This window comes from Pan paniscus, chromosome 19 (assembly GCF_029289425.2).
Source record: "Pan paniscus chromosome 19, NHGRI_mPanPan1-v2.0_pri, whole genome shotgun sequence".
Lineage (NCBI taxonomy): Eukaryota > Metazoa > Chordata > Mammalia > Primates > Hominidae > Pan > Pan paniscus.
In genome coordinates, this window is record NC_073268.2 from 86,147,107 (window position 1) to 86,167,969 (window position 20,863).

The 20,863-nt window shown below is 39.5% G+C and overlaps 1 protein-coding gene and 1 long non-coding RNA gene across 5 annotated transcripts in view; one reads left to right on the forward strand and one right to left on the reverse strand.

The window, feature by feature from the left end:
• Positions 1–10,566, forward strand: part of KCNJ16 (potassium inwardly rectifying channel subfamily J member 16) — a 32,158-nt gene extending 21,592 nt beyond the window's left edge. For 2 of the 4 annotated variants that reach the window (XM_008961096.4, XM_008961097.4), the window contains one exon: positions 6,962–9,279. In XM_008961096.4, the coding sequence (XP_008959344.1) occupies positions 7,055–8,311 (1,257 nt within the window). In that variant the 5' untranslated portion in view covers positions 6,962–7,054 and the 3' untranslated portion in view covers positions 8,312–9,279. Of the gene's footprint in view, positions 1–5,849; positions 6,447–6,961 lie in introns of all 4 variants that reach the window. The other 2 variants (XM_034942792.3, XM_003808945.5) reach the window with 2 other exon arrangements.
• LOC129394445 (uncharacterized) overlaps positions 9,940–20,863 on the reverse strand; it is a 33,285-nt gene continuing 22,361 nt past the window's right edge. The window contains exons 5-6 of the long non-coding RNA XR_010110578.1: positions 13,315–13,450; positions 9,940–13,199 (exon numbers count right to left, since the gene is read on the reverse strand). This is a non-coding gene — a long non-coding RNA (uncharacterized LOC129394445). The remainder of the gene's footprint in view (positions 13,200–13,314; positions 13,451–20,863) is intronic.

Sequence of the window (20,863 nt, forward strand, 5' to 3'; positions counted from 1 at the left end):
GCTGGGCACAGTGGCTCACATCTGTAATCCAACACTTTGGGAGGCCGAGGCTGGAGGATTGCTTGAGGTCAGGAGTTCAAGACCAGCCTGGGCAACACAGCGGGACCCTATCTCTAAAAATAAATAAAAAATTAGCCAGGCATAGTGGCACACATCTACAGTCCCAGCTACTTACTTGGGAGGCTGAGGTGGGAAGATGGCTTCAGCTCATGAGATCAAGGCTGCAGTGAGCTCAGATCATGCCACTGCACTCCAGCTTAGGTGACAGAGCAAGATCCTGTTTCCAAAAAAAAAAAAAAAAAGAGAGGAAAGAAATAAAAGTCACCTTGTCCCTGGGGCTTTGAGGAACTAGTGAAAGGACAGAAAAGTGGCCCAGGTTGCTTTATGGTAGGAAACAGTGGTACTATTCCTGAGCTTAGATAGAAATATATACTGGGAACCACAGGCTCTCTGCCAGTGTCCTGCCAGTGGAGCACCCTTTGAGAGAGTGAAAGCAGGTGTTCTGATATTCTACAGAGGATGAAACTCAGTTCTCAGGGTGTTACTGGAAAAGGCTCCTGATCCAGACCCCAAGTGAGGGTTCTTGGATCTTGCGCAACAAAGAATTCGGGGCCAGTCCACAGAGTAAAGTGAAAAAAAGTTAATTAAGAAAACAAAGGAATGGGCCAGGTGCGGTGGCTCACGCCTGTAATCCCAGCACTTTGGGAGGCCAAGGAGGGTGGATCACGAGGTCAAGAGATCGAGACCATCCTGGCCAACATGGTGAAACCCCGTCTCTACTAAAAATACAAAAGAAATTAGCTGGGCGTGCTGGCGGGCACCTGTAGTCTCAGCTACTCGGGAGGCTGAGGCAGGAGAACTGCTTGAACCCGGGAGGTAGAGGTTGCAGTGAGCCGAGATCGCACCACTGTGCTCCAGCCTGGAGGCAGAGCAAGTTTCCGTCTCAAAAAAAAGAAAAATAGAAAACAGAGGAATGAAAGAATAAAGAATAGCTACTCTATAGACGGGGCAGAGCATTCCCAAAAGCAAGAGGAGGAACATGCCCACCTTGGGTGCAATGCTTTTATATATATAAGATAACAAAGCAAAAAAATCATGGGGGAGATGTGCTTTACTACAAGAGCTTTTGATAAAGAATTGTTAATTTTTGTGTAACTACAGTCTTCTGCAAGAATTTATATTATTATCTTTAAAGTGAAACTGATTCTTAGTTTAAGAATGCTTTTGTTCTTAAGATATCAGGACATCAGGACATTTCCTGGGTCTGTTAGGTTGTAGGTCTGTTCAGTAAACACCATTAACTTATTCTCTTAACTGTAAATATCCTGTTAACTAAGAATGCCTAACCTCCTGGGGAATAAAACCCAGCAGGTCTGAGCTTCATTTTACCCAGCTCCTACTCCAAGATGGAGTCCCCCTGGTTTGAATGCCTTTGACAATGGGGTTCAGATTCAAACAATAATTATTGAATGACTCTTGTGTGCCTGGCACATTAAAAGGTGGCTTCCCATTCATTATCTCATTCAAACTTCACAGTAATTTGGTGACATAGGTATCATAACCTTATTTCATGAATTAGTACCATGAGGCTCAGAGAAAAGTTATTTCCACAAGATGCCCAGGAAGTTGAGGGCAGACCTGGAACTGGGGTCCGCCTCCTAATTCAGGCCCTCTCTGCAATACCGAAAAGCATTTTATTTTAGACTATTTATTAGATTGGTGCAAAAAATTGTGATTTTAAGTTTTGCACCAACCTAATATTAAGGGAATTTGATTTCTAAACTCGGTAACTTAAAATTATAATTTATATTGTTTTGGTGCAATCCTGACATCCAGAACCATGGAGAAACGTAATCCCAGATTCTACATTTCTTCTACTTCTTTATAAAACAGCATTTGGGGAGAGGTAGGATTTATAATCAGATGTAGATACTACTTAAGGAAAAACTGGGCTAGAAACAGGATCTCCAGATAACGTTACTAGTGATGCTGATACACTGGATTTCTTCCCAGCTCCAGCTTTCATTTAGTTGTTTGCTCATAACATATTATAACCCCTTTCTATAGTAAACTGGCACAAGGTTTTCTTAAATTGATTCAGGAGGAGAAATTGTAAAGTTATATCAGGAGAGGGGTAAAATCCACATTTACCAAAATGGAGGATTAGGGTTAGGGGTTAGAGCTGAGAGGGAGAAGAGAAAGAAAGGGAAGAAAAGGTGGAGGACACCCTGCTCTGGGGATGAGAAGGGAACCTGAGAATGCCATTGACTTGTCACCAAAGGAGAAACTGAAGTTAGAGAGTCAGGGAGTATTTGGAGAAGCGTGGACAGTTATCTAGTAGGTTCTGGGTAAAGCAAGAGTTCAGTGGCCGAATGAAGAGCTCCACCTAAGCGGGTCTGAATGTCTTAGGAGGATTCCAGGCCTCAGGCTCCTGCATAATCTACGGCAAGGGCAAGAAGTTGTAAAACAGGTTTTGAGCAAAATAGCCACATAGACTAATTTGGCCTGGCATTGTCCTAACTCTTAATACCTCTCTCTCTCTGCTCCTCAGCACCCAAAGCCCACCCAAATGTACCAACGAACCGCACCTTCCTCTACCGGCCTACTCTTCATCTACCCCGGGTCCCATCCTCCCGTCTCCTCCTCCTCCTCCCTCAGAGCTCCACCCAAGCCTGTCTTCAAAGGCAATGACCTGCATACAGAATTAGGCCATCTCTTCTACTCTCTACCCCATCAGCTCTCAAATTTCCACCAAAACTTATCTCATCTTATAGTCGTCAGGAAAGCAACTTGAATAATGATGACTTCATGTGTTAACTACCTCAGGTCCTTTACACGGTAAAGAAGGCACTCGTTACCTCAAACACCACAGACATTCAGAATTGAGTTTTCTGAAGAAATTTTAGACCTTTTTTGTGGTGCATCTCAAAGTATACAAAGCACACACTTCATATTAACATATTATGTTAAGTAGATGCTAGAGGAAAGATCCAGTTTTATCACCAGTGTCTTAACCACTGTGTTGTACCCTCGGCATGAGCTTACCTTTGAAGAGCAATCTACAAGAGGAGTTTACCTGGTAAGTCGCTGAATTTGAGAGGAGGTGGCAAAATGGCAGAGGAATTGCTTCAAAACGGATGAGTCTGATTGAGACGCTTTTGTATATTGGAAACGGGGACAAATAAGCAGGATGTGCATTTGTTATGTTGAGAATGTTCCTTGCTGTGTTTATAGCTTATTTGAAATGTACTAAATTATTAAAAGTTTCTCCTTAAATACAAAGATTTAGAAAGCTGAGGCCTAAAAGTAGATACTACTGGTCACAGTAGATTAAGAAATGTTTCTGTATCTGAGCTTAAGACAATGAGTAAGATACGAGAAAAGTGGTTATCAGGGTTGGGGTTACTGACCCTTCTAACTTCCGCTCTCTCAGACCTCCTCGTGGGATGAGGTAAATCAGGGAGTCTCTCGCTGCTTTCCTCAGTGTCTGTGGGTATTTAATAAACGTTGATGGAAACGCTTCACCAACCTGAGTGCACTGCCTCTCTTCTCTAGCCTCATCTATAAAAGAACTCTAAGTCATTTCTAAGCCAAGAAACGGCTGTGCTTTTACTACCTTTGTCATTATTATATGTCAGAATAGACCTTACCTGATTCAGCGTTTTCCTTCGAACTTCATATTCTACAGCTTTGTAATGATAGTTGATAGTAATTTTCATTTGCAATAAAAAAAAAAAGTTTAAACCAATGAAATAGCTGCAAGCCTGCTGTATCCGTTCGAACCCCAAGAGCGCGGTAACAAACACCACAAGGCGGTGTGGAGCAACACGCTGTTCTAATGAGCGCCTGGGTACAGACGTGCTGTCGTCTACAATGGCGTCAGCACCAAATGAGTATGCGGCAGGGGTTTATAGAGTCTACCGTAAAGAGGAAGTGCCTCAGTCTGACGTAACTGCTACGCAGTACGCGGACGGCCTCTCTTTCCGTCTTCAGCGGGTGCGTGTCTTCCGGGCAGCCCTCTTCCTGCTTCTGCTATCTTGCTGACACAGGCTGCTGACTCAAGTGGTCTTGAGCCTTGGGACTGGGCCTGAGAAGGGAGGAGTTATTCACCCTCCACCCCGCAGCTTCCAGGCCCAGGTGAAAGTCTTTCAATAGCCACCATCAGTTTCTACGGAGCAACATGCAGAAAATTACAAAAGTAGGAACATTGCAAATGCTTTCTCATGGCGGAATTAATGGCGACAAGAAAATTACGAAAGCATCGAAGCACTTTTAAGGCTGAGTTTTAATCCTAAGAAACACAAATGCTAAATATAAAATTCCAGTCAATCAGCAAGTGCTAGCCTCGATTATTTAATGGTAAACAGTTGGAAAAATGCTCAAATTAACACGAAATACTAAATAAGAGACTAATAAATATTTCATCTAGTTAGTGTGACAAAAAGGCCTCCATAAACTTCTTTGCTTATTGGGTAGGCTGAGAAATGGGTCAGATTGGATATGGTTTATTTGGTTACAATTGATCATTTGGCCTAAAGACAACTGTCTTTTAAAAAATGCGTTATTTATATCGTTGGAGAGTCAAGAAAAGGATAAGTGTATAGACCTAAACAGAATCTGAATGCTTGCCTTTGGCTAAGTTGAAGTTAATGATCACAATAATGAACCACATCAGGAAACATGGTGAGCTTGGGGCCGAATTTTCAGTTGTAACTTGTACCTCTCAAATTGTTACATTATTCAACAATACATTTTCCACACACTCAAATTTGTTCACTTGTAACTTGTATTAATTGAAAATTCATTCACTTTGGAAGGTGTTTTGAAAGAGGCTTGTGTATAGCAGTTGCTGGTACCCCTGGAATTCAAAATGATGCCAACTGAATGCCATTTCAAATAAAACCTTTTATTTATTTATTTATTTATTGGCAGAAGAAAAGAGCAGAGTCACACAGTAGCTCTCGATTTATGAACAGTGTTTTCTAACTCTCAGACTCCCACCGTGTGTGTAGTTCCCTTGAAGGAACTAGGTTGGACACATTTAAGAAGAAAATAATTGTATCTCCATATCTGCTTTTTAATTTGAAATCATATGGACCTTTGATTATACTTCATCCCATTTTCATGCCTCCTATGACCAGTTGAGAGGGTGGACACTGAGAACCCTACAGCACCTTCTTCTGTTTGTAAAATATTGTTCAATGACAAGTCAGACAGATAGAAACCTCCAAAGCATGGTGGCTATTGTGGACAAAATTTGTGAAAATATTTTACATTGGACCTTCCAGTAAGCATTTTCGCAGCCCTAGGTCACATCTTGAAATTATACAATTGGATCCCCCCAAATTGGGTTGAAGTGCTGACAAAGGAGAGGATGTAACAGATCAAAACTGATCTGGATGATGGGTGAAGTGCAGGCAGGTAGAGGACAGAGATAAACCCATACATGCCTTACGGGAGTTTCTGGCTTTAAGTGGAGTCCATCCTTGTAAGTGGTGCATTAAACAAAGAGTTTATTGTAAAGTGGGCCTGATCCCTGGAGGAAAAGAAAATTGATTCTTTTTCACTGGAGGGAAGTTAACTCTTTCTGTCCTTTTGCAGCAGAGAAGGTGCTGAACACGTATTTAGTGATGAATTTCCCTGGTTCGTTCCAAGGGGTCTTTATGTCAGGAATAGTATTTATTCATACTGCATTTTCTATGTAATAGAGAGGCAGGATTCCCTAAAGTCCCCCGTTATAATCCCTTCATCCCATCTAGCACAGGTAGACTGTGAAAAACACATATTCTAATAGTTACTAAGCTGTTAAAATTGGCTACAATACTTTTATTTTTGTTTGTTTTGCATAGGAGTAACTCAAGATGATTTTGATGTTGCAGTTTTAAATTTCACTTTGACTTGAGCTGGGAAATCCTTTGGCCTATTATACCATGGATGCTAAAAATGATAAGAGCTGCATGTTCTGCCTTGATGTTTTCAAGACTGAATTTGGAGGGAGAAAAATTATTTTGCCTAAGGATGTCCATGAAAGTATCAGGAAAACACTGAAAAGCCGGAGAGAAGGGTTCAATTGTAGCGTGCTCCCTTTAAGAGGGAAACGAGATTAGCAACTTTGGCAAATTTTTGGGACTCTATTCAGAGGGAAAGAGAAGAGCTGCCAGTGTCAAAAAAAAAAAAGAAAAAAAAAGAAAAAAAAAAGGATGAATGTTATGAGACAAAGGCAGAGGCAATTTTACACCTTTCTGAAAGCTTACCTGGGAGTAGTTTTAGTTCCGTTGAGGTTAAGAAAGATGCATTTTTTTTTTCTTTTCTTTCAAGACTAAAGGTGGAGTTAGGGGGAAATGAGTTTAATGTGAAGTAGTACCCCTGTCAGTTCTGTTTGTCCTGGGAAGTATACAAGGAAGAAAGGCCTCCGTGGAAGAGAGAGCAAGCACCAGGTGCTGAAGGTGAGGGATTACCTATTACACTAACAATTATGAAAGTTACATTATGATATGAAAGTATAAACTCTTTATTGCATCCTTCTTTTAAGGAAAAACCTGATTTAAACAGTTAGGAAGCTTATGACTGCTAGACACATATCTGAATTGAATTTTGCCTTTTCATATTAGCAATTACTTTGTTTTCTAAATGCCCTCATGCAAGAATAGTTTACAAAAATAAAGCAGATTTTTTTTTTATATCAGGTCAGAAAAGTTAGTGAGGCATCATTTGGGATAATCACAGTGTTTACCCAAGCCTTATTCATATATAAAAATGTTATTTTCTCTAATTGCATATTTTGCCTCTATAATGACTGGTTAAATTCTAAACTGAAATGAGTAATCAATACTGTGCAGCTAATGTTCAGATGAAGTCGTAGCTATTTTAGATGGTATGACACTGCTCCAAATTTGGCAAATTGCTATAAAGATGGACATTGAAAGCTAAAAAGTGTGTTTTTGTTGTTGTTGTTTTTTAGGTTCAAACTGAAAACCCAAACCAAGAAATAGCAACAAGTCTAGAATTCTTACTACTACAAAACTCACCTGGATCCCTAAGGGCACAGCAAAGAATGAGCTATTACGGCAGCAGCTATCATATTGTCAATGTGGACGCAAAATACCCAGGCTACCCGCCAGAGCACATTATAGCTGAGAAGAGAAGAGCAAGAAGACGATTACTTCACAAAGATGGCAGCTGTAATGTCTACTTCAAGCACATTTTTGGAGAATGGGGAAGCTATGTGGTTGACATCTTCACCACTCTTGTGGACACCAAGTGGCGCCATATGTTTGTGATATTTTCTTTATCTTATATTCTCTCATGGTTGATATTTGGCTCTGTCTTTTGGCTCATAGCCTTTCATCATGGCGACCTATTAAATGATCCAGACATCACACCTTGTGTTGACAACGTCCATTCTTTCACAGGGGCCTTTTTGTTCTCCCTGGAGACCCAAACCACCATAGGATATGGTTATCGCTGTGTTACTGAAGAATGTTCTGTGGCCGTGCTCATGGTGATCCTCCAGTCCATCTTAAGTTGCATCATAAATACCTTTATCATTGGAGCTGCTTTGGCCAAAATGGCAACTGCTCGAAAGAGAGCCCAAACCATTCGTTTCAGCTACTTTGCACTTATAGGTATGAGAGATGGGAAGCTTTGCCTCATGTGGCGCATTGGTGATTTTCGGCCAAACCACGTGGTAGAAGGAACAGTTAGAGCCCAACTTCTCCGCTACACGGAAGACAGTGAAGGGAGGATGACGATGGCATTTAAAGACCTCAAATTAGTCAACGACCAAATCATCCTGGTCACCCCGGTAACTATTGTCCATGAAATTGACCATGAGAGCCCTCTGTATGCCCTTGACCGCAAAGCAGTAGCCAAAGATAACTTTGAGATTTTGGTGACATTTATCTATACCGGTGATTCCACTGGAACATCTCACCAATCTAGAAGCTCCTATGTTCCCCGAGAAATTCTCTGGGGCCATAGGTTTAATGATGTCTTGGAAGTTAAGAGGAAGTATTACAAAGTGAACTGCTTACAGTTTGAAGGAAGTGTGGAAGTATATGCCCCCTTTTGCAGTGCCAAGCAATTGGACTGGAAAGACCAGCAGCTCCACATAGAAAAAGCACCACCAGTTCGAGAATCCTGCACTTCGGACACCAAGGCGAGACGAAGGTCATTTAGTGCAGTTGCCATTGTCAGCAGCTGTGAAAACCCTGAGGAGACCACCACTTCCGCCACACATGAATACAGGGAAACACCTTATCAGAAAGCTCTCCTGACTTTAAACAGAATCTCTGTAGAATCCCAAATGTAGTCCTAAATTGCAATTATGAGGGCTACCACTGAATCATTTTATCTTTCAGCCAATCAAGTCGTTGTAAACGTGGCTTTTTTGAAAGTGTTTTGGCTATGTTTTATGATGATGCTGGGTAAGTAGAGTAAGTTAAACTTGGTAAAAGATAATCTAAAAATTCCATAGTTCTCAGTTATTAAAATTTTTCTTGTTCGCCAATTTTGTATTAAGAATGCTATTAAGCCTAATTGATTAAAATTTATCTTTTTTATTATCTTACATGCTTGTATCTTCAGTTGGAGGTGTAGTATTCAAAAATGGGGAATGAAGGCAGGAAGGAGGCTGGAATAAATAAAAATAAAAATAGACAAGTAAGACAGCATAAATAATACATTTTTAAATGTGTCAACATTGATAATACAATGAAGATTTACCATAAAAAGTATCATATCTAACCAAGATATGCAAAAGATGCATTCAGTAAGCTGTAACGTTGAGAAATGTAACTGTGAAATCAGCTCACCAGTTCAAGTCACTAGGTTCGCCACTTGGACTGTCTTGGTTTCAGCAAGCATAGCGAGTGGCTGTAAGAAAGTGTCCATGCCACCAATTCCACTACCACTTGCCCAGGTAGTGATCAGAGTTAGAAGCGATTTTTTCTCTAACCGATGAGGCAGAAGAAAAGTTAACAGTATTTAAAGCAGCATTTCTCTCTTAACGTCCCTGGGAGACTCCAACAAATGGAGACCAGAAACAAGGCAACCACGACCTTGCTAGGTTCTCTGAGAAGGGGACTTTCTATGTTCACGTCCCACCTTCTTCCAGGACATGACCAAGGGACAGGATCATACAGATGAGGTGAGGGGATGGTTAGCAGCGATAAACATTCTCAGACCCTCGGAGAGAAACCGTTGCTAGCTTGCTGGTCCCGAAAGATTGCAACTTTGGCTGCTACAGAAAGGATAGAACCTTTTTGGGGGGAGGGTGGGGAGGGAGATATTTATTTGTGCCCAGAAGCAGTTATGTATGCTTCTTGTCTTGGTTACCATACAAGATACAAATGACTCGAGTTGTGGATTGCAAGAAACTCTTTTATTAAACTTGGAATAACCATTTAAATGAAGGATTTTGTGAGATAGAATTCAATTAAAGTGATTTGAATGCACAGTAAGTGGATAATCTGAGTACAATGAAATTTCTTAAGTTTTAGAACATGAGATAAAGTTGTATACTTTCATGTTAAAATATGTTAATCATGATTACTTTAAGCCCACATCCACTGAGTCGAGTCACTTTAAACTTTATAAATCAAAGAGATATTAGGAACATTCAGAATTATTTGTGTTTTGTTTTTGTTTTACATTGTTGCTGCACTGGCAATAAGTATGTGGCACTGCTTTTATTTGTTTATTTTATTTAAATACACACCCAGACACACACACACACACAGTTTTTGCTTTTTCTGGAAAATCTTTCTTTCTCTCTCTCTCTCCATGTAAATTAAAACACACAAGCGAATGAAGTAATTACATAGTCCAAGATTAGAAATACAAGTAAAATATATAGGTATAGGTAGATAGAGTGCCTTTCTGTTTCTTTTCTTTTCTTTTTTCTTTTTTTGTTCTTCCTTCCTTTCTTCCCTCTTCCCCCTCATCCTTCCCTTTCTCCTTCTTTTCCCTTTTTTTTTTTTGACCTGGGAGTAATAAAGTTACTTTTTAAGTGCGCATATGCAATCTTTTATTCCTATTGTTTTATGGATAAGAGATTTGTTCAGGTCAAAAGTTGCAAAACTGTTCTGAAGCTTAATATTAGAGACCCAAGTAAGATTGTTTTTAGTCTTGCTTGAGGAATGCACACTCCATTTAAAAAATTGTGCGCTCTGTAGATTTGGATTTTACAGCAGCAATTACTTGGCTAAATTAGAGTACTGCAATCTTGTAAGTAGAAAACAGCCACCATGACAATAAACAAAAACACTTAAAAATATTTTTAGCTTGTTTTACCTACATCTAATTTCATTTCATCTTGCTTTGCTTTGTTGACTCTGCTACCGCTGATGTTTGCCTTGTCAATATCAGAATAGGGGCATCAGTGTCCCTTGAAATACATTTTGTTGTGCTATAAGCCTCTATAATCAAATGCTTGTACTCAGAGAGTGTAAAATCAGCATTTCTATGTAATATATATCTCTAATTATCTGTGTAATTTTATAACATACTTTGACAACCCCAATGAGTTACTTAATAATAAAGATCTTAAAATAATGCAAAAACTGTGTGCATATACCTATATTTTCAGTGGTATAAGTTCTCTCTGCTGATGTGGTCAGAATTGGGTACAGTGCACCAAAAATAAGAATGCTGCTTCATAGAAAGAGAACATAGGCAGCATTGTAAAGCATTTTTATGGGTTTTTTAACAGCTTGTACAACAGGTATAGCTGAAGTAAAAATTAGTTGCTTCTGTAAGTATCACAAGCAGGTTCTATGTAAAATGGCAATTCTAGTTTCAAATGCCCTGCCAATAACGAGAAGTTGGTTGAATATTTTTTCCTATGCCATCCACTTTTTCCCCCAAAATGAAATTATTCAATGAAGGTAAATAGATTTAAAATGAATTGTGGCATCAAGGTATTGCTCTACCATGTGCTATAGTTTCTGAAGGGGGCCCTGGAGAAGTGAGTAAGACTAAGGAGAGAGAAGAAAATATTATTTTCATGTGCCACCAGATTAGTGAGTATTATCAAGTGATTGATGCATGGATTTAATCCCCACAATAACATAGTAAGGTGGATTTTTTAAATTTCCATTTCATCGACTCTCCCATCATCTTCTTTTCCCTAACAAATTCCTAATTGGAAAATAATGTGTTCAGGTTTTTTTTTTTTTTTTTTTTTTTTTAAATACAGCTGTATTTCCAGTCCTGATGCAGGTTGCTGGAGGGTAGGGTTAACTGGCGTAGTTCTGGCACATAAGATGTTAGCAGGAATCTATGGGTGCGGCTTTTATGAAAGCTTTTAAGCTGACTTGGCTGGCTCATGCCCTGTTCCTCTCCCTGCTCACCTTTCTCTCCATCTGGACCTCTAACTTGGTAGCTTATGCTCTTGAAGCCACCTTTTAAGAATGCAAATCAAGGACACCCCCTACAAGGGAAAATAGAAAGGTAAGAAAGACTGCAGCCCTAGATTGCATATCTCCAGACGTCTTTTTCATAAGTGAAAATAAATATGATTTCTAATTGACACAGCAATATATCTAAGGGAAATTATCCAGGAAACAAGGCTGGTAAAAAAAAAAAAAAAAAACGATGCACGGCTTAGGTCCAACTTGTACTTGTCCATGACAGTTGATGGAGTTGATCACTGTGGAAACAGCTAGCTTTCTTTCGTGCTTTTTTCTTTCTTTCTTTCTTTCTTTTTTTTTTTTTTTTTGAGACAGTCTTGCTCTGTTGCCCAGGCTAGAGTGCAGTGTCATGATCTCAGCTCACTGCAACCTCTGCCTCCTAGGTTCAAGCCATTGTCCTGCCTCAGCCTCCCCAGTAGCTGGGATTACAGGCTTGCACCACACTCAGTTAATTTTTGTATTTTTAGTAGAGGCAGGGTTTCACCATGCTGGCCAGGCTGGTCTCGAACTCCTGACCTCATACTTTCAAAGGAGTTGAGGACATGCCACTATTGTGAGACACACACAAAGGATTGCTTTTGGCCTGGAAATCCCTCTGAGATGCTGGTGGTGGAGTGACCTTGATAAAAGGATTAACCAGGCCCACTGCTCTTTTGCTTCTTTCTTCCCCCCAACATAATTACATTCTGTGTTTTATTGGGACTTTCACTAGGGTGAATGGTCTAAAATCCACAGAAACCTGGATAAAGCAGGCAGTGTACAACTTGGGCAAAAAATAAAACTGCTAATACTGTCTCAGACCCTCTATCCCTCACCAAGACCAAACTGCATCCATTTAGAATATTTGAGAGGATTTTTAATACACACAAAGGAATCCAGATTTTTCTTTAAATATTTGTATTTCATCATTTCTGAGTTGGCCAGGACATGTGCTGAGTGGATTCTCTGGGCCACTTTTATGTAAATTTTTAGGCAACAGATTCTACTCAGTTTAATATATTCTATCTATTAGTCTCATCGGTTACAAGCCTTGATTCTTCTGTTCTGAATGTTCTGTAAGGCGTGTGCAAAGTCCTGTGTCTTTTAAGGTAAGACTTGCCTGTGGATATCTAGAAACCACGCCTATCCACCCTGGGTACTCTATAAATCACAAAGCCCTGACTCAATTCTAAAATCAGCGTGGCCTCTCTCTCTCTCTCACTTTCATTTTTAAAGGAGCAGTATGACCCAGGCTCCCGAGAAGAGAGCTTCTGGCTCCACATGCAAAATGCAAGTTAGTGTTAACACAGAACACACAGATTATGCAGCAGGCAAGCACTTGGTAAATTCTTTTCAAATGTTCCCCTAGATAGGAGGTCTTTGAAAGCAAAAACTAGTAACCGAGATTCAGTCCAGATAAATCTGTGGGCAGACAGCAAGTAAGGTCCCCTAGAAGGGGCATTTTCCTAAAAAGACATAATCATAATGCTGCCCAGAAACCATCATTGGTCTGCGTTACTTTGTACCTTTTCTTCAATCAGAAAAACCTTATCTACCAGTAAATTCCCAAGTGTTTTCTTTCACGGCTCTTGGTTTCCTAAAGCAACTGAACGCACTCCTCTTATGACTATGCGGTTGGGTCATGAGATTTGGCTTGGAGTAAGCAGCCTCTTGCCTCATCCTGCCACCCTGTGCTTCTTTCCTTGGAAATGTCCAAGCTTGTGGTTTGGGATTCTCTGTGCAGAGTTTTGAGACTTATGTCGACACCTCTACATGTTTTGAAATTCGATAGATTGAGTTGCTGAGCACCTAGCAGGGATGGTAGAAAAAACAAAAATAGAATGAATAAAATAAACTATGGCCTTTTCCTGTTGGGTCTCATTGATTTATTCTACTTTGTAAATATTGTAACGTAAAAGGATACCATGTCCAGGGTCTGTCTGCTGTCCCAAGAAAAAGCAGCTGGACTGAGCTGGAGAGTCTTCCAAATAAATAAGACAATCTGTGCTGGGTAATCACTCATCTCAGGCCTGGAATGGAAACTCTGGGGACGCTTCAGGCTGCAGAGAAACAGGTTAATTATTTAAAGTATTTCAGCAAGCCCGATGGATGAAAACTCAAACAAATAGATTAAGTCTTGCTAAATTACATAGCCAAAGAATGCTGGTTTTTGTTTTTTTTTTTTTTTCCTCTATGCTATCATTTACCACAGGGGCCAATAAAAGGTCTTTAATCACTGTCTAAGTAACTTGAACTTGAGATAGAAAGGGCCCCTGGAGATTTAGTCACTGTGAAAACTTCTTTACAGCAAGTTATCAGAAATCTTCAACTTTCCACATAAAATACTTCAGTCACATGCGATACTCACTGTGGTTAAATGCCCTTTATTTGAATTAGAAGCACATGTTGAAGATCAATTATTTATTGTGCTGCTGGTTGATTCTTTCTGACACTAGTTGGCCTGGGGAAGGGAGGCTAGTCATAGGGGCCGGGTTAAGGACAGAGCTAGCCTCTGCTAGCCGCCAATTCCAGAACCAAAGATTTTTAGGATATCAGGAGGACATCAGATCCCTTTTTATGTAGGAGGAAACCTCCAACTCGGGAGTTATCTGCCTGAAGAGTGACAGACATGGAGGGACGGAAGAAGAAAACACAATTACCAATGGCCAACCTGGGGCAATAAGCAGACCTGATGCTGCCCAAGGTTGAAGTATTGCTATTTTTTAATCAGTAAATAGCGCAAATGATCATTTCGAGACCCTTTGTTAAATAGCAAGCCAGTATTTTCTAGAAGTGCTATTGATCATTAAGTATTTAAAGAAGTGGCCGGGCACGGTGGCTCAGCCTGTAATCCTAGCACTTTGGGAGGCTGAGGCGGGTGGATGACCTGAGGTCAGGAGTTTGAGACCAGCCTGGCCAACGTGGTGAAACCCTGTCTCTACTAAAAAATACAAAATTAGCTGGACGTGGTGGCACGCACCTGTAATTCCAGCCACCTGGGAGGCTAAGGCAGGAGAATCGCTGGAACCCGGGAAGCGGAGGCTGCAGTGAGCCGAGACCATGCCGCTGCACTCCAGCCTGGGTGAGACTCTGTCTCAAAAGGAAAAAATAAAAAAAGTATTTGGAGAAGCTGGGAAAACAAAGGTAAAAAAAAGAAATGTGGGAGGCAGCTGGTAAGAGCCATGATAAAGGAAGATAAACTTCTTCAAAATGTGCACAAACAACGATTGAATAAAAAAAAAAGCTCACACCTTTTCAGGGAAATGCTAATGTACAGTGAGGCACACCTATGTACACTGATTTATTGCCACCAAACCTTTTACCTTGGAAGCAGAAATGTTTAGTCTTTTGGCAGGGCCAGCCTTAAAGCATAAGTAAACACAAGGAGCAACAGGTTTTTTTGGGTTTTTTTTGGTTTTGTTTTTTTTGGGAGCAACAGGGTTTTTTTTGGTTGTTGTTTTTGTTTTTATCATTAAATGGAAGTGCTCCCTTCTTGAAACAAGTGCTATGAAGAAAACAGCCCACCTGAGAGAATCACACAGATTTGGTCTGGATACAGCCACTTATTAACTGTGCCACCTGGAGCAACTGAGCTGCTGTCTCCAATTCTCAGTTTCCTTAGCTATAGATTTCCTTTCTGTATTAAGCTACAAATTTAAGGGTGCAGAATTAAGAATCAAATGCCTTAAGTTTGAATTCTAGTTCTTCTTCTTTCTTTTTTAAAAAATTAATTATTATTATTATTATTATTTTGAGATGGAGTCTCACTCTGTCACCCAGTCTGGAGTGCAGTGGCATGATCTCGGCTCACTGCAACCTCCGCCTCCCAGGTTCAAGCAATTCTACCACCTCAGCCTCCAAAGTAGCTGGGATTAAAAGTAGCTGGGATTACAAGCGTGCGCCACCACACTCAGCTAATTTTTTAAAATTTTTGGTAGAGATGGAGTTTTGCCATGTTGGCCAGGGTGGTCTCGAACTCCTGACCTCAGGTGATCCACCTGCCTCAGCCTCCCAAAGTGCTGGGATTACAGGCGTGAGCCACCATGCCCAGCCTAGTTCTACTACTTTCTTACTGTGTGACTTTGGGCAATTTACTTAACCTCTCTGGGCCCAAGTTTTCTCAACTGTGAAGTAAAGAAAATAACAGTACCTACCTTACAATTGTTAAAAGGGTTAGTGAGAAAATATTTATAAGGTCCTTAGAAGAATGCCTAGCACATAATGAATGCTAATACAGTGTAGGCAATTAATACTGCCAGCAGCAAACTCATCTCTTTTGGTGTTTCATAATTTACATTCCTTAACTTTTAACATTGACCTAATCAAAAAAACAAAAAATTAAAAAGGAGAAATCATGCAACGATTTAGTAGAAGAAATATAAATTATTCCCAATCCAAGTGTAAATTGTTTCTGTACTATCTGACCAAAATTACTTTGGATGATTTATATCATACATCCTTTCCATTGTGGGAGGCATGAGCATTCAGTAAAATACAGTTTTGAGAATAAAATACTACTCTACTCAGATACACCTAAGGCTTAGTGAATAGCAACAAACAGAGGAAAAATCAAACTGCATATAATACAGGATAATCCTCCTGCATTATCTACTTACCGGGCATTAAATTAAAGCCATTTCCAAAAGTACTTAACTGCTTCATATCATAATAACATGTGTTATTTTCAAACTGTTCAACATGTTCCTGTTAAATTGGAGGGGTCCTGAGAGGAGTAGGCTTATCATGCCAAAATAACATATCACTACTCAACTAAGCTGCTGCTCATTGAACTCGAAAAACCTCACCGGCCTATGCTGTGCCGGTGGACCCCACAGAACTAAAAACTGCTCACAAGACAGAACCACACCTCATGTTAGGAAAGAACAGGTGTGTTGAGCACATTTGAGATGGGAGAAGAACAATTCATCTTTTTCTCTAAAATATGACATACTTTTGTAGGAAGATCATGGCTAAATCAGGCAGAAGTGGATTCAAATTCCTTTTTTAAAGGTGTGGCCCTTGGCAGCTGTATGAACTTTGGTAATTTTCTAATTGTCATTGAGCCTTAGTTTCTTCATGAGTGTAAATGGAGCTAATCATATTTACCTGTGGGCTCTCTCAGTCCATGTTGTGCTGCTTATAACAAAATACCACCAACCAATTAACTTGTAATGAACAGAAATTTATTGGCTCACGGTTCTGGAGGCTGGGAAGTCTAAGATTGAGGGACAGCCTCCTAGTTGTGTCATCCCATGGTAGAAGGTGGAAAGACAAGAAAGGGCAAAGGAGAGAGAGGAAAGGTGACAAAGTCTCCCTTTTACAACGAATCCACTCCTGCGATAAAGGTGTTAGTCCACTCATGAAGGCAGAGCCTCCATGGCCTCATCACCTCTTAAAGGTTTCACCTCTTAATACTGTTACAATGGCAATTCAATTTCTACATGAGTTTTACAAGGAACAAACATTCAAACTATAGTATGGGCTAATTGCAGAGTACGTTAGGATACCTTTACACACAAACACATATACATGAACATACCTATATATATATGTGTGTATGTATGCTTATATACATGTATATATATGTATGTATAGACAGACACATATCTAACTATCTGGCAGATAGGAGTTATTCAGTAAATGAATGTTCTCTGTTTTCTTCCATATATATTAGTAATAGCAAGGTATTTCAGAGGAATTTGAAAGCAAAAGCATTATTAGTGGTAGGACAGTAATGCTCTACTGATTATCACAATTTTAAAAAACATCTTATGTTTTCATCTTGATATGTGGTTGATGTATGAGATCATAGTCTCCTCCTGCTCCCAAGGGAAATTGATTTCCATCTCAGGGCTGCCATTAATGAGCTGTGGGTTTTGGGGGAGTTAACCTCCTTGGTCCACTCTTTCTGAACATTGATGACACGGATGTTCTTTAAATTACTTTATGGTTCTTTACAGCCACAAAATGTGCTGATTTTTCCTCGCTCTACTTGTAGCCCTGATTTTTTTGTTGTTGGCTTACAATGCTTTTATTTCATTGCCACATTGCTATGGTCTAAATTTTTCTGTCCCCTCCAAATTCCCATGTTGAAATCCTAAGCCCCCAAGGCCATGGTATCCAGAGGTGTGGCCTTTGGAAGGTGATTAGCTTATGGGGGTGGAGGCCTCATGAGAAAAATTAGTGCCCTTTTAGAAGAGGCCTGAGTGAGACCGCTCACCCCTTCTACCCTGTGGAAACACAGTGAGAAGGTGCTGCCTCTGACCCAGAAAGTAGACTCTCACCAGACAATGAATCTGCCTTGATCTTGGACTGTCAAGTCTCCAGAACTCTAAGAATTAAATTTCTGTTGTTGATAAGCCATCCAGTTTATGGCATTCTGTTATAGCAGACTGAACAGGGTTAGATACATATGTATTTTAGTGCAGTATTTTCTATTCTCATAAGTACTGTACCATCTGAATTCAGCTGGAAAGTTCCAACTTTACAATACTTTGTGCAATTTTAAAAATCTTTCTTTAATGTACAACTCACTGTGATGTACATTTTATACATCCCATGATAATAATTTGACAATTCAGTTAAAGTTATATTTGTTGAATTTAGTTTTCAGTTCTGCTATTACTGCGCTTTTCTAAAATTGGGTCTATTTTAAACAGGAAAAGTGAAGCCATTTAAAAACACCACAAAATTTGATTTCAAAAAAGATGAAATATTGCTTTTACAATTGTAATGGCAGGAAGCAAGTAGCATCATGAAAAATGTAATAACCGTAGTAGAATACTAAAATTCTAATGGGGACACCTTACGCTCATGACATAAACTAATAAAAGGCATCATCATACATGTTATTTTGTAAAATGCCAGAATTCTTATTCTAGGGAAGTTGGGGGAAAATGCTCATTTATGGGATGCTACTAACCCTTCATGTTATCATAAAGGAGTGCATCAGGGCTGGGCGCAGTGGCTCACGCCTGTAATCCCAGCACTCTGGGAGGCCTAGGAGGGCAGATCACAAGGTCAGGAGATCAAGACCATCCTGGCTAACACGGTGAAACCCCGTCTCTACTAAAAATACAAAAAATTAGCCAGGCATGGTGGCGGGCGCCTGTAGTCCCAGCTACTGGGGAGGCTGAGGCAGGAGAGTGGCGTGAACCGGGGAGGTAGAGCTTGCAGTGAGCCGAGATCGCGCCACAGCACTCCAGCCTGGGTGACAGTGAGAGTCTCTGTCTCAAATAAATAAATAAATAAAAAATAAAAAGAAGTGCATCTTCAGGTGGGTGATTTGTCTGACGAATGGCAAACTGTACCTGGCTAGCCAGTATTTCATTTTAACTTGGGGAAAAGGTAGTTTCTCTTGTATACCTTTCCAATGAGTGTAGCTCACCATCATTGCAACACCTAGATTCCCAGGCATCAGTGGTCTCCCAGTCTCCTGAACATGATGAGAGATGGCCTGTTCTCAATACAAAGCCATCATGAAATAAATGCAGGGCACACTGGGCTATTCTGGGTTCTCTTCCCAATATTGTGCCTGGCATGAAATGCAGAAAAACAGCAACTTTCAATGGACAAATCTGAACCTGCAGTGTAAGCCGAAGTTTCTGGAATGGTATTTTTGTTCTTATATTATAAATAAATGTTAGCATGGTCATGAAATAAGTAAGACTTAATGGAGAGCAACATTAGATCCATTGAACAATATAAAGTTGTGTTTATCCTTCTTCAAAAGTGTAACTTATTATTTAAGTTATTACTGTTTGTTTTAAACCTTTGAATAATAAATAAAATGATAGCTCTGTGGACCTGCTTGTCCTGGTGGGGCTGGAGATTGGAGGAAAAAAAATATTAATGATGTTGCAGGCAGAAAGAAGACAAAAACTAAACAAAAGCACTTCGCCTTTTCCCCAAAGGTTGGGGTGATATTTAATTATGAAATGTCATAATTGTAGTGATAACAAGATTAATAATAACAATTATGTAAATGCCTCTGGTAATTGCAATTCTATTAGGAGGTTGAGTATTTTTGGTCACTATTGTGCCACCTTGTGGTCACAAAAGAACACATGTTTTTTCCATGAAGTAAATCCATTAAGTTTTAATTTATCCCCGACTGCTATGGAATGATATTTGGAAAAATAACTTGGAATGCTCGGTGTCAATAATACCGATAAACAAAATGTAATGGACACCATTCAAGTCAGAAAATAGCAGGCACTGAAAAGCAACAAATAACATTGTTCTAAGTATAGATTCCATGTGCTAGACTTCCCCCAGCTACCTCAACATGGATTACATATTTAGAAGATAAAATTGTAGTTTCTTTAGACTGCCATTCTCAATCTACAAATATAGACATGAAACTCTGGATGACATCCGTTGAGCATCTAATAAATAATTCAACACTCTATTTATTGCAAGAGAAGGCAGGCAAAATTTACGTATCGATTACCAATATTGTGTTAAAATAATCACTCTAATGCATATATAGGTATAGCTTAATAAACATGATTTTAATGGCATGAGTGAATATTTGCTTTATAAATATGTATAATTTCATAATTTATATGCATTTCAAAGAATTGTGATATTTGTTTAAAGGATTTTTCTGTTTTCTAAATCCTGCTTATGTCAGTATCCAGATGTGATGAACAGAGAAAGGTAGGATTAGCCACCTTCCCATAAAGTACTGTCTGCTAGAAACTAAATAATATATTTTGTAACAAATTCAGACATTTAATGGCCACCATCTTATACCATCAGTGATTATTTGATTAAGGCTGTGGTTTTTCTTTTTAATTAAAGATAAAAATATTAAAAACAAGAAAGTCTCAATAAGTCTGTCATTATAAGTAGTGTCTGTGGGTGTATGTTGGGGTGTGTGTGTGTGTAGAATGGGGTGGAGGAGGGGGAGAGAGAGAGAGAGAGAGAAAGAAGTAGTATATAAGATAATATAATGCATTCTCACAGATATACTGCCGTACTAGTATTAGTTTTAAGTATCTCCATCCATCTCTCTGCCTCTTTGTCTCCGTTTTCTTTGTTTCTTGACCTTATATGTATCTATTTCTCTCTTTTCTCTGATTTTTTTCTACTTATCTTACTCTCTACGTATTGGTCTCTCTTTCTCTGTCTCTTTCTGTGTCTGTTTCACTCTCTCATTTAATTTAGATTGAAATCTAGGTGGTCAGGTTTGAATCTAGATTTGAATCCTAGCCCCATGGATTACTAATGGTGTGGCCTTAGGGAAACTCCTCAGGCATCTATGCCTCAGTTTCTTGTTAAATAGGGGTTAAAGTACTTACCTCATAAAATTGTTCTCACAATTAAATGAAACATGACATATTGTAAAACCCCTTAAGACAAAATCTAGCACAGAGTAAATGGCCAATATATGGTGTTTATTTTTATTTTTGTTGTCTGTGAAATATATACATTTTTAGTATTCCAATCTGTACCATCATAAGTTGCTC